This window comes from Natator depressus, chromosome 10 (genome assembly GCF_965152275.1).
Source record: "Natator depressus isolate rNatDep1 chromosome 10, rNatDep2.hap1, whole genome shotgun sequence".
Taxonomy (NCBI): Eukaryota; Metazoa; Chordata; order Testudines; family Cheloniidae; genus Natator; species Natator depressus.
This window is the reverse complement of record NC_134243.1, coordinates 20,188,060-20,201,444: the sequence shown is the minus strand read 5'-3', so window position 1 is coordinate 20,201,444 and position 13,385 is coordinate 20,188,060. Positions and strand designations below refer to the sequence as shown.

Here is a 13,385-nt window from a genome sequence, read left to right as displayed (position 1 = left end):
CTTCCTGGAGGAGTTAATCCCACAGTCTTGAACTGGCCCCCAAGAAAGTTCTGAATTAGAGGTAATGACAATACACATGTCAATAACAGCACACATGCGTACAATAAAACACTTTTATCTCACCACATTTTTCAATTAAACTCAAGATGTTCTCGGGATACTTTTATGCCAGGTCACTTCCCCCCACTTCACTGGGAAGAAAGGATCAGCCATCTATTAGCTTATTCCTTGCCATTAAAACAATATTTTTAACAAGTTACATGCAGTTTGACAATTACTTTTGACCATCAATATTGCATGAAATATATATATTGCTCAAAAACAAACTATACAGCAATATTAGCATTAGAGTTTTGTGAGGACACCAAATGGTCACAATTAGAGAAGACTGAGAAACTTCTAAAGGACCTAATAAAGCTAGATAATTGGCAACATAAAAACAAATTAAATTCAAGGCAGGTCAGTGCAAAGAAATGCATGTGGGATAGAACAATTTGAACTACTCCTACACTTTGCTGTTAATTTAGAAGCCATCAACCACACAGGAGAGAGACATAGGCACCCTTGTTGACAGCTCAATGAAAACCTCTGCTCAATGTAAAATGGTAGTCAAAAACCAAATAAGATTTAGGTTTTTATTAAGACCTTTTATTAAGTGAAACCTCATACTGCCATTACATAAATTGACGGTAAACCCTCACCTTGAGCAATGTGCTCAGTTCTGGCCATCCCATCTCTCAAAGTATACGACAGAAATATAGAAGGTTCAAAGAAAGGCAACAAAAAAACAGAGAAGGCATACAATCTTTTCTCATGTTGGAATTTTTTGAACATCTCAATCCTATCACATCTTATTTGTCTTCTCTAAATTAAATAAGCTTGGTTGTTTAATGCAATTAATATTATAAGAAAGGTCAGGCAGGCAGTCCTAGTTTCTCTCTGCTAATATAAAAACTTTGCAGATGTTCATGCTTTTGAATAGAGGTTGCATGCTGAGAGGTACAGTTATTGTTGGAGCTGTAGGTGGGGTTAACTGCTTTTTTAGGTTTATTTCCCTCTCATCTGTTAAAAGGAACCTACAGTATTAAATTGGCACCTTTTTAATATATTTTTAGAAACCTAAATACAAGAATGAATAAAAATAGAACCATATAACCTTGTGCAACTCAGTACCACAAGATATTACTGAAAAAAATTAGGGGAAAAAATTGAAGTGTGAACAAGGAAATTGGCAGTTCCGTTAAATTATATGAAAACTTGTAAGAGATAGGAAACCTCACGCTTCAGAAACCTATCAACCACATATCCCTGGGGTTATAAAGAAACTTCCCCCATGGGCATGTTTACCACAAACATTTCTATTTGGGGGGTTTATACATTGCTGTGAAACATAGAATACTGGACAAGATGGACCACTGGTTTGATCCAGTATGACAATTCCCATTGTCCCATGTTCCTTTACACACGGATTCTACACATGGACTAAACTTAACAATTAAAATGGAACTACTCACATGTGCAAAATTAAACATGTGCTTACCATGGATTAGGGCCTTATACAATAAACTAACATGGAAAGGATAAAGAGGTCCACACTATATGTGTGGAAGCTTTATTACTATTTCTGTAGCTCTGGTCTGGCTTGCATTTATTTGGATCTCTCCATTTCAAACAGTTTAACTGGCATATCTAAGAAAAGAAAAGATTCCTTAAAATAAAATACATCAGTAGCAAAACTACCACGATTTATTTCTTTTATGAAGAGAGTCTCTTATGATTGTTTATGAAAACATGCATTAAATTTGTGTTTCAGTAAGACAGAAAAACTGAAGGAGGAAGTGAAAATGTTACTGGAATGGAAAAACTAGTGGATTTCCCCTTCTGCTCAAAGCTAACACTCCCTCTGTTTCCTGGCACTCTGCTTACTGACAGCAATCAAGGCTTTCTGAAAAGGACGGAATTTGGGGCATCAACAGTTAATATTCAAAATTTATCTAATATAAATTAAATACTAGCACTACATACTGCTGTCTGGTATGAACTTAATGATATAAGGTGGGATTTTCAAAAGCACTAAGTCACTGATTAATTGGGAGCAGACACAGAGAGCTTTTGAAAAATCCCACCTCTCAGGTTTACAATACAGTACTATTTCCCAGTCTGACAATCGCATACAAAAATAATAATCAGGAAGATGATCTACTCTACATTCAGTGTATCCTGCATAATGTGAGGCAAAATACTGATATTATACAAGTTACTCAAATATTCACCCAATTTACACAAAATAAAGTTTACATAAATTATACATTCAGTTTTGCTCTATTTGTTTATAGGTTCAATAAAGCTGCCATATATTATACATTACTCAACTGTGTATTACAAGGTTATAATGCCATCCTGAAGTGCTTTATTGGGCAAGGATAAACTAATTTTGAAGTCTGGGTTCAGAAAGTAGAAACCTATGGCTTTTTGACTGGGAGAAGGGGAAAAGCCCAAAGTTCACAACTTAGGCATTGTAACTATCTTGTACTTAAATATTTGCCTTGTAATTAGTTTGAAAATGTTTGTAAAAAATGTATAGCATTTTTCACATTAAGTGGCATTGTACAATATTTTGACATTGCCTTTTCTGTGCTATCTGAACAGATTTTTTAAATTTCTTATTTATTCACAACCAAGCAGGTGCAAAATTTTGCTGTTTTTAATTGATCGTTTGATTAGATACTAATATTTGAATTCCTCTCCCCCCCACTGATATAAATTAGTCATTCTTTTTATAAACATATACAGAAAATGATGATGGTTATCACAGAAGTTTTCTGCATTATGAATCATAAGACACAGTAGGGAGGGTAATCACTGCCTATAATAAAATAAGATGGCATGCTGTAAAGAAGAAAAAATGTTTAAGAATATAAGAATGGCACTCTTGAGGGAATCCTGCAATGAAAAATTAAAAATTCTGCACACAATATTTTAAAATTCTGCAAAATAATGCATATTTTATTTGTCAAAATAACACTATATAATTGCACAAGTTTCAATTATTTTGGTAATTTATTTCAAAATACCTGTCAGCAACTGTGTCTGTAACAATAAAGATAACAAAAATTCCCCCAGGAGTAGAGAGTTAAAGAAACCCCTATGACAACACAGTTCCTGTTTCTCTGCCCCCTCCCACCCAGAGCCAAGCCAGGGGTACCAGACACCCATACCTTCCCCACACAGAGCTCAGCCGTGGGGCACCCCTCAGCCCAGACATCAACCACCCCAGAGCCCAACTGCGGGCACCCACGCACCCAAAGACCCGCAACCTCCCCCTCCTCAGAGCCCAGTTGTAGGTCACCCCCACACCTCCTCCCCACAGTGCCCAGAGATCCAGAGGGAGAAACTGCCTCATGCTGGGTCACGGGCTTGTATTGAGATTCCTGAACACCACCTCCTTCCTTCAGAGTGTGCTGGGAACTGTAGCTGCTGGGAACCCTCCAGCTCCTCCTCCCTCTCCCCCTGGCAGTGCCTTCCATTTGAAAGCTAGGAAGCTGGGCTCTGCTGGATCCAGCAGCCCCTAGTGGCAGCCAGCAGGGAAAAAGATGCAAAAAAATTGCAGTGCCAATTCTGCCAGGAAAAAGAAATTCTGCGCAGAACAGTAATTCTGTGCAAATTCTGCACTGCACAGTGGCGCAGAATTCCCCCAGAAGTAGAATGGCCATACTGGGTCAGACCAATGGTCCATCTAGCCCACTATCCTCTCTTCCGACAGTGGTCAATGCCAGGTGCTTCAGAGGGAATGAACAGAATAGGCAATCATTGAGTGATCCATCCCCCGTGATCCACTCCCAGCCTCTGGCAGTCAGAGGCTAGGGACATCCACAGCATGGGGTTGCATACCTGACCATCCTGGCTAATAGCCATTGATGGACCTATCCTCCATTAACTTATCGAGTTCTTTTTTTAACCAAATTATACTTTTGGTCTTCACAACATATCCTGGCAATGAGTTCCACAAGCTGACTGTGCGCTGTGTGAAGAAGTACTTCCTTTTGTTTTCAACCTGCTGCCTACTAATTTCATTGGGTGACCCCTGGTTTTTGTGTTATGTGAAAGGATAAATAACACTTCGTTAGTCACTTTCTCCACATCATTCATGGTTTACAGGTATAAGTTGTTTGTATTTTCAAGTTATATTCCCTAGGTCTGTCACTGGCTCTTCAAACGATTTTAAGAAAGCCACTCAACTTCTGTGCCATGGTTTACCATCTATAAAATAGATTATGCAGCTTTCCAAGAATGGGTCACTGGATTATGATTTATTAGTATAATCCTGGGGCAGCCGAGGTAATGGAACAATCTATACCAGTATATTATACCTGAACGACATAGGGGGAAATGATGCAACAAAGAAAGGTAAAACACACAGGCACAATAGTACCACTGACAAGGGGCAAGAGCAGAAGAGTTCTAATGAACAGGGAGAAGAGAGAAACAGTCACCTAACCTCTGCTTCTGTTAAGACCATTGTGTTAACAGAAATGTAATGGGGGTACAGGAAAGAGGAGGTATTCTCTCCAAATATTTTAAATCTTCTCAAAATACTTTTCTACCCATTTTTCAAACAAACCCTGCAGGGAGTGCAGACCCTTTATGCTAAAGGACTCTAACAGATACCAAAATGAAGTCCTGTATTGTTATTTCAATCCAAGAGAACACAAGAATAAAGGAACATCAAACTAGAGATAGAGTTGCGACACTACTGAGGAAGAAGGGACCTGTAACAATTGCACATGCCTTTCAGGACTACATATTGCTACAGCCATGAAAACCACATTCACTCTCAAAGAATAAAAATGTTTTTTCAGAATCTTGCTTACAAAAAACAAAAATATAATATTTTATATGAATTTTTAAGTACCACAGGATTTTTAAAGATCCACTCAAAAAGGCTGCTCTTTTTCAAAGCATATCTTTGGTAAAATACTCAGTTTGTATTTAATATGAATAAAAATAAAACAGAATATGAAAATATCAGCACTGATATAAAAAGCAGCATTGTAGATGATTTATAGCCATTCTGGATCACATTTTGTCATAAAATTTGCGTCCATTAAGTTCAGCTGAGTTGTCTAACTTTTTTACTGCCAAAGATTGCTGCTATAGCCACATTTATGCAGCAGAAATGTAGCATTCAGACATGTTAATCACAGCGTTCATCTATTCCTTTGTGTTATTGCCACCCTGAATACAAACCAGGTCAGAATCATTTTCCTGGAAGTAGTAACAGTATTAAATTACATTTGTACCTGTTTTGGAGATGCACAATCATTCAGAAAAATAAGTTTACTTGCAAATAGTCACAGACATATTGATAATATGTTCTCTTCAGTCACTATTCGGTGTTGTTAAATTTGCCTGCTGCACCACATCCACGTTCTCACTCTTGACTGAGCTTCCACATGTTACTCATTATTATGGTTTTCTATGCAGCCAAAAAAAGATAGATACTTTCCCTCCTCTCCTCTAAGTAGAAAAATAATCTCATATTACTGACAGGCAGCCAAGTAAAACGCTTTTTTTTTTTTTTTTAAACGGTTATATGAGCACACGGAAGCTTGGGAACAATTTAGCTGACCTAGGTAATGTGGATGGATATCTCAGAATTTTAAGATTAAGAAAGTTCAAAGATGGACCAAGGAACCTCACAAGCTTCTGATTTTACCACCAACCATGCATTGAGCACTGGAGCATAATAGTTAGGACCCTACTAAATTCATGGTCCATTTTGCTCAATGTCACAGTCATAGGATTTTAAACATCATAAATTTCATGATTTCAGCCATTTAAACCTGAAATTTCACAGTGCTGTAATTGTAGGGGTCCTGACCCAAAAAGGAGTTGTAAGGGGGGGAGATGTCACAAGGTTATTGTATGGGAGGTTGCAGTACCGCTATCCTTACTTCTGTGCTGCTGCTGGCGGCGGCGCTGCCTTCAGAGCTGAGCAGCTGGAGAGTGGAGGCTGCTGGTCAGGAGCTCAGCTCTGAAGGCAGTGCCATTCCAGCAGCAGCGCAGAAGTAAGGGTTGCATCGTATGGTATTCCCACCCTTATTTCTGCGCTGCTGCTGGTGGGGAGCTGCTTTCAGAGCTGGCCACCCAGCCAACAGCCGTTGCTCCCCAGCTGCGCAGTTCTGAAGTCAGCGCAGAAAGATGGCAATACCGTGTCCTTCCTCTCCCCCCCCCCCAATAACCTTCTGTAACCCCCCAATAACCGCACCTCTCTTTTGGGTCAGGACCCCAGTTTGAGAAACGCTGGTTTCCCCAGTGAAATTTATACAGTATAGGGCAAAAGCCCACAAAAGACCAGATTTCATGGTCCGTGATGCGTTTTTCATGGCCGCGAATTTGGTAGGGCCCCAATAATAGTGAGGAATATAGGAATGCATTTAAATGGCAAAGTATTGAGATCACCAGGAGCAGTAATAGCTAACTGTAGAATACAAGCTCTTGGATTAGGAGAGGGCAGAACAGCTGCTGAACAAATGGACGAGACTGTAAATTGGAGGCTGGGGAGGCTATCCACTGAAGAAACTACCAATGACCAACAAGAACAAAAACCGCATTAACTAAACGATGAGAAAAAAATAAGATTAAACTACAAGTTCTTATTGCAGTTAACTGTATTTGTAATATGCCACATAACAGTATTATGGAAACTGTAGGTGGAGGTCACAGTAAGTATAATAAATTCCACCATATAGAAGGATTAAATGTCAAAGTATATTACTTTAACATTTGTTACAGTTGAGTGATTTTCAGAAGCCTGAAGATTATGGTCCCTTATAATTAAGGCTACGTTTTAGTCACAGGTATTTTTAGTAAAAGTCACGGACAGTAAACAAAAATTCCCACCCGTGACCTATCCATGACTTCTACTGTATACCCCTGACTAAAACTTGGGTACTCTGGGGCAGAGGGAGGCCCAGGGAAGCTACGCAGGTGTTCTGGGGCAGGGGTACGTGGCCCTTGACCCCAGCTGCTGCTGGGAGAGACTGATGGGCTCCCTACTGGACTCTGCACGGCTCCCAGAAGCAGCTGTCTCTGCAGCCCCTAGACAGAGGCGTGAACGGGGGGGGGGGAGGGGCTCCACACGCTGCCCCCGCCCCAAGCACCCGCTCTGCAGTTCCCATTGGCTGGGAACCGCGGCCAATGGGAGCTGCGGGGATGGTGCCTGTAGGCGGAGGCAGTGCGCAGAGCGGTCTGGCCGTGCATCCACCTAGGAACATGTTGCAGCTTCCAGGGAGCTCCCCCAATGTAAGCACCAACCAGAGCCCTCACCCTGTCCCACACCACAACTCCATGCTGGTGGATGCTGTAGCCCGAGATTGCCCCAGCAGCAGTCAGTGCAGCTGGCCCAGGGCCTGCCCAAACTGCTCAGGTGGCCCCCGGGCTAGTCACACTGGCCTCTGCAGAACTCACGGAGGTCCCGGAAAGTCACACAATCTGTGACTTCCATGACAGACTCGCAGCCTTACTTATAATACCTTAAAACTGTTATCTCTTAGATGAGGAAGGGAAGACAAACAGATCACTGGAGGCCAAGCAAAGGAGACATCATGAAGCTGAACTTTTTAAACACAAAGTGTGGATAAATAAACATGGGGGAGTGAAGGGAAGAGAAGAGGAGCAGAAAGGAAACAGAGCCCAACACAAAAGCAAAGTGTTCACTAAAAAAAGAAAGTATTTTGACCACAAAAATAAAAAATGGTAGATAAAACTCTACCCAATACAAGCAGCATAAGTTTTGTTTTTAAAATTCCTATCAAGGCTTACTATCTCATGCCCACTGCCATAAATTTTGAAAATTAAAAGCAGAATAAAATAGGGTTAATAATGGAACAATACCATTACAAAAGCAACATTACAATTATATAATGTTTAGCAATATCAACTGTTACCAAATAGAAGTGCCTTGGAAAGTTCTTACCATAGAATTGTATGGACTGAGGACTCCTGAAAGTAGCATAAGAAATTTTGGGCTAAAACTGCTGTGAAAACGAAACTAAACTGTGAAAAAAAAATTCAGAGAGTTTATACTGCTATTTACAATCACTTTAAGAAAATAAATTCCAGCATACACTAAACTAGTATTAACAGCATTAATCCAATAATCTTGGATTTTTAAACCCATTTTTAGATATTCAAATATTAAACACTCTTCAACATAAATATGTACAACATACTACATCAGAGTGAATTAACAAGCATTTTTATTTTGTAATGAGCGTTCAGTTAAGTACATTAAAAATAGCTTAGAGCCTGGTTTGTTTTCTTAAACCCAAAAATGAGAGGTTACGTCGATTGCTTACACACAACAAGGATAGTATTTTGACATTTTTCAATAAGTCAGTTCGGAACAGTGCATTACCTGTTTCTGTTTTGCTGGAGAAACCTGCCGCCTGTTTGATTGCTGCTGCTGTTAATGCTAATCCTCGGCTCCTCTTCAAACCGTGCTGTAGTACAGCTTCAAACTGAGCACACAGGCAAGTAACTCTGCAACACAATACATGATTAAGTAATTAAAGACAATCTGAAAAGAATAAAAAACAATCAATTATGTTTAGATTCAGTGGATTTAGACATCTGGAATAAATGCAGAACATACATGCAGTTCCCTTATACATCAGACGCCAGAGGGCTTCAGCCCTGGACAGCCGGGCTCCGGTTACAGGCCCCCTTGCCTAGGGCAGTAGAGCTTGGGCGGGCTCAGGCTTGGATCCCCCCTCTGGGGGTCGTGCAGTGATTTCTGTTGTCAGAAGGGGGTCGCAGTGCATTGAAGTTTGAGAACCGCTGATTTATGGTAATATCTTTATTATGTGAAAGCTCTCTAAACCTATTCGTATCCACTAGGTTACAGTAACTATACAGAGCCACAGGAAACTGCTTGTTACAAAAAGTTAACAGTCAATTTAGAAATTGATCTTTACATGTTGGAGTGTTTTTTAGATCCCATTCATTTCAGCTCCTCTGTACATAATACAATTACATTTTAAACAGATAAAAGTTCAAAATTTACAGCTATTTGATGATTTGCTGGAATATGCTGACAATGTACATATACAAGTTCTAGGCAATTTTACCTGTTTGTTAGTGACACTTTTGCTGTTTTTCAGATGTATTGTAATACATCAAATGCAAAGCTTATTTTCATTTGTGCAACTGGAACAGCGTCAAACCCACGACACATGAAAAAGCGCAATTTTGATGACAAAAAGCAAGCTACACAAAACTTGTCAGAGTAACATGCATACACCTTCACTTATGTCTACACCTTGATAGTGGCTGAAATTTTAGATTTCAGGTTTTCTGTAATTATCTTAAAAACTTAAATAATTATTCAACCCAATCTGCACTGCAAACCTGACTAAGAAAATGATAACATAAAAATGTATATTGATGCTCCTCAACGATTTTAGGCATTGTAAAATGAAGCAAAATCTGCCTAGAAAGTAATTTAGACTTTTTAAAAAAATTTATGTCAACCTTACTACTTGGTATTTTAGTAAATTTAACTTATTTTTTAAAATTAAGCCATAGTCCACTGTACTCCTTTTCTGAATATGTCATAACAAATACACCAAAAGCTTTGTTATCTGGCATGTTGGGGGAATGGGAGGTGCCAGTAAGTCAAAAATTCCGGTTGACTAAAAGGGAGGGAGTTTGGGTGCATGAAGAAGCTTAGGGCTGGGGCGCTGGAGGGGCTGTGGGCTCCGGGAGGGAGTTGGGGTATGGGAGGGGGCTCGGGGCAGGGGGGTGGAGTGCGTGAGGGGTTTTGGCGTGCCAGATCCGGGCAGCGCTCACCTCGGGCAGCTCCCTGCAAGCAGCAACATGTCCGGAGAGGCACAGCCAGGTGGCTCTGCGCGCTGCCTCCACCCGCAGGCACCACCCTGCAGCTCCCATTGGCCAAGGTCAACGCTCCTAGGTGGAGGCGCGGCCAGGCAGCACTGCACGCTGCCTCCACCCGCAGGCGCCATCACCGCAGCTTCCTTTGGCCATGGTCCCCAGCCAATGGGAGCTGCAGAGTCAGTATTGGGGTGGGGTGGGGGCAGCGCATGGAGCCCCTGTGGCCGTTCCTCCACCTAAGAGCACTGACCACGGCCAATGGGAGCTGGGGGGTGGCGGCACCTACAGGTGGAGGCAGTGCCTCTCCGGACATGTCACCACTTGCGGAGAACCACCTGAAATGCTGGTTTATAGAGCTTTCCGGTTTGTTAAGTGCCGGGTAACCCAACTTTTCCTGTATAGTGCTCTCACACTTAGTTTGGAAAAATAATGCATACTGAAGAATGCACTGCAGGCAGCCAGGCAAGGAACAACAATCCTTCCGCAAACATTTGAGAGTTGTTAAGGGACAATATCAGGACTATTAGCTTTGATGATTTTACTTCCTCTCCATCTAATCTATAAACTGGGTTGGACCAAGACAGAAAAGGGCCCACAAACACAGGAGATCAAAAGAACCCTGGCAAGTTTAAAAAGGACCACTCTCTCAAAAAGGGGGCAGAAATTATTTGGGGGAACCAGACAAACACAGGAGGCCGCAGCTAGGGATTTCCAAAGAAATTAAACCCGCCTATTTATCATCAGGAGACAGTAAGTTTTTACATGAGATAGACATGCGTGTAGAGGGTGTTAAAATCTTTGTTTTCTTGTCAAGCTTTGTTCCTACTGTTACATAAATAATACTTTGGTTTTAAGGAGGCAGTCTGATCACCATACAACACTGGTGACAGTAGGTGAGTTTACCTCTGGGTTTTCCCAGACATAGCCTCTTTTTTGAGCCTCCGTCCTCTGTCTGGGCTAGCCCTGTAACCATGACAGGTTTTTACATATAGAATAACTTTGATGAGAAATACTAAGAAAACTTCTTTTGCAATACTAATAAAGTAACACATTATGGAAAAGATAGACAAGATGGAATTTTATGAACAAATGTGAATAATTCAGTGTTTTGTTAAAAGATAACTGCTATTAATAGGAATTTCAAAGTTTGACCAAAAGAATCCACTTGATTCTTGCAGTTCTGAAGGCAACAGCTAACACAGAGACTCTAGTTCCGCTGACAAGGAAGAGATATCAATCAAACGATTAAAAGCAGGTGCATGAAGCAAGAAAATTGAATAATACTGAATATTACTATGAGAAACTGAATTATGTCTCCCAAAATGAAAAGGAAACATTTTTCATGCTGGAGTAATAAATTCTTATAGCAATCTATAGAAAAAGCAAAATTATATGAAAAATAATAGCCACTGGAAACTAAAAGTGTTTCAGTCATGTGTATTTTGTGCGTAGATAACAGATACTATCACAATGATGCATGTGATATAAGAATCTATACAGAACAAACCAACAACAAAATGGCCCTTTGTTTACTGGACACTGGAGAACTATGAACAATTAAAAAATCCAGCTATAAAAAAAGATGAAAGAACATCATTGAAATTAGTAAATCTCGTAAAATGTGCAACCCACATAAGGCCTGGGCTACACTACAGACGTAAGGTGACATAAGGCAGCTTATGTCAACCTAACTCCATCAGTGTCTACATTATAATGGTACTCCCGCTGATGTAAGTCACCCACTTCATCAAATTAATAAAACTCACCTCCGCGAAAGGTGTAGCACTTAGATTGATGTAGTTAGACTGATGCAGTGTCCATGTAGACCCTGCATTACTTACATTGTCTGTTGGCTGTCAGCCAGGCGCCAAGCTCACAATTGGAGCCCTCCACCCCGCAACCTCAGGGCTGACAGCCAGAGCCAGAAACAAAATTTGAAATAGCAGCAGCCAATAAACTGACCAGAATGTCTATTTCACTGCTGGTAGGCAGCCAGCCCTGTGGGCCTGGGGGCTCCAGCTATGAAATAGACAGCTGTGAGCCCTACACTCTGACTGTCAGTTGGTGCAAGCACACCTGATGAGAACATGCACCACTGGCAGAAGGAGGGCAGTCTGGACACCAACAGCAAATGTAATTGCTGATGTGGCTGTAGATCAACCTAATTTCAGTCGACCTAATTTTGTAGAGTAAATAAGCCCTAAGTGTGACTTATTCTCTCCTCCAAAAATATTCTCAACCATTGAGCATAGCTCCAAATCACACTGGAAAAATATGTGATCAGAAATCTCTACATGTAAAATTTTCACTTCCTGTATAATTAAGACTTAAGCTGCCTAACTACAGCCAAATAACACGACTGAGCAAGATGAGCATTCTGCCTGATTCAAGAGACATTTATGAGTAAACCATGTCATTTTTTGGCTTAGCATTAGGCTTTTTAAATCTCAAACGTCCATGCTTCTCAACATATCAATCCTAAAAGGAATACCCAAACCTCTAATTCTTGACAAATTGTTTCAGAAATAGAGCAATGTTGCAAAAAAAGTAGTAGTTTGGATCAGAAGTTTTTGCTCTGAATCTGGAAATAACTACTTCTATTTTAACATTTTAACACTTTCAATGGGGAAAAAAAATCTAGGTATGGAGTGTAGTTTATAAGAAACTGGTCAATGGATGACAAACTATCTTGAAAAGTCAGCTGAGTGCATAAGGAAGAAGTAGCTGCCATTTCCACCTCTAGTCTAGGTACTTTTCTCCAAAGGCAGCTTAACTAAGTTCAAGGTTAGTTTACAGAACTGAAATGGGAGTTGGTTTAAGAATTTAAGACAGGCAGCAGTGGAGTTTAATGTACGTTCTGGTAGACGATCAGAATCTTTCAACTGGTCTCTGCTGGCTTTCACTAAAAAGACAGCAGCCCTAGTAATTAGTTACGCTATCAACCTGTTACTCAATGCTATAACCTAGTTGACCAATGGGAACCTAAATGACAACAGAAACTAACTGACAATTTTCAATTGGCATTTCTACCATTAAGAAGAGGCAGTTTGTGGCAGGGAGAGAGGATTAGGGAGAAAATGCTTTTTGCAGCTAAAGAACATCGGGAGTAAGAAAAAAAACCTTCGGTTTTCATATGTTCATTTTTAATTGGTTAAAATAGGAAACCCATAACAGAACAGGGCTAGATTTAAGACATCTATATAAATATAAGATATATAGTCATTTTAAAAACAGAAGTATTGGGGTAACAAATAAAGTTCTTTTTTACTTATATCCAGACTTTGGAATTCAGCATTTTGCCTTAATCCTGCAAACACCTGAGAAGCCCCTTTGTCTGGAATATGATTCATGTGCACCAATATGAAGAAGGCAACCAAGAGTTTCTCATATCAGCAGTTACATAAACAAGCATGTTTTGAAGTGGGCCAAATATCTTTTTATTATATAGCCTATGTAATAATGATATATAAATTTAGACATGCTCCCTAAAG

General features: G+C 40.2%; 1 protein-coding gene across 1 annotated transcript in view; it reads right to left on the bottom strand.

The window, feature by feature from the left end:
* SNX29 (sorting nexin 29) overlaps positions 1 to 13,385 on the bottom strand; it is a 441,491-nt gene that overhangs the window by 411,596 nt on the left and 16,510 nt on the right. Inside the window, exon 4 of the mRNA XM_074965421.1 lies at positions 8,420 to 8,544. Coding sequence (XP_074821522.1) covers positions 8,420 to 8,544 — 125 coding nt within the window. The remainder of the gene's footprint in view (positions 1 to 8,419; positions 8,545 to 13,385) is intronic.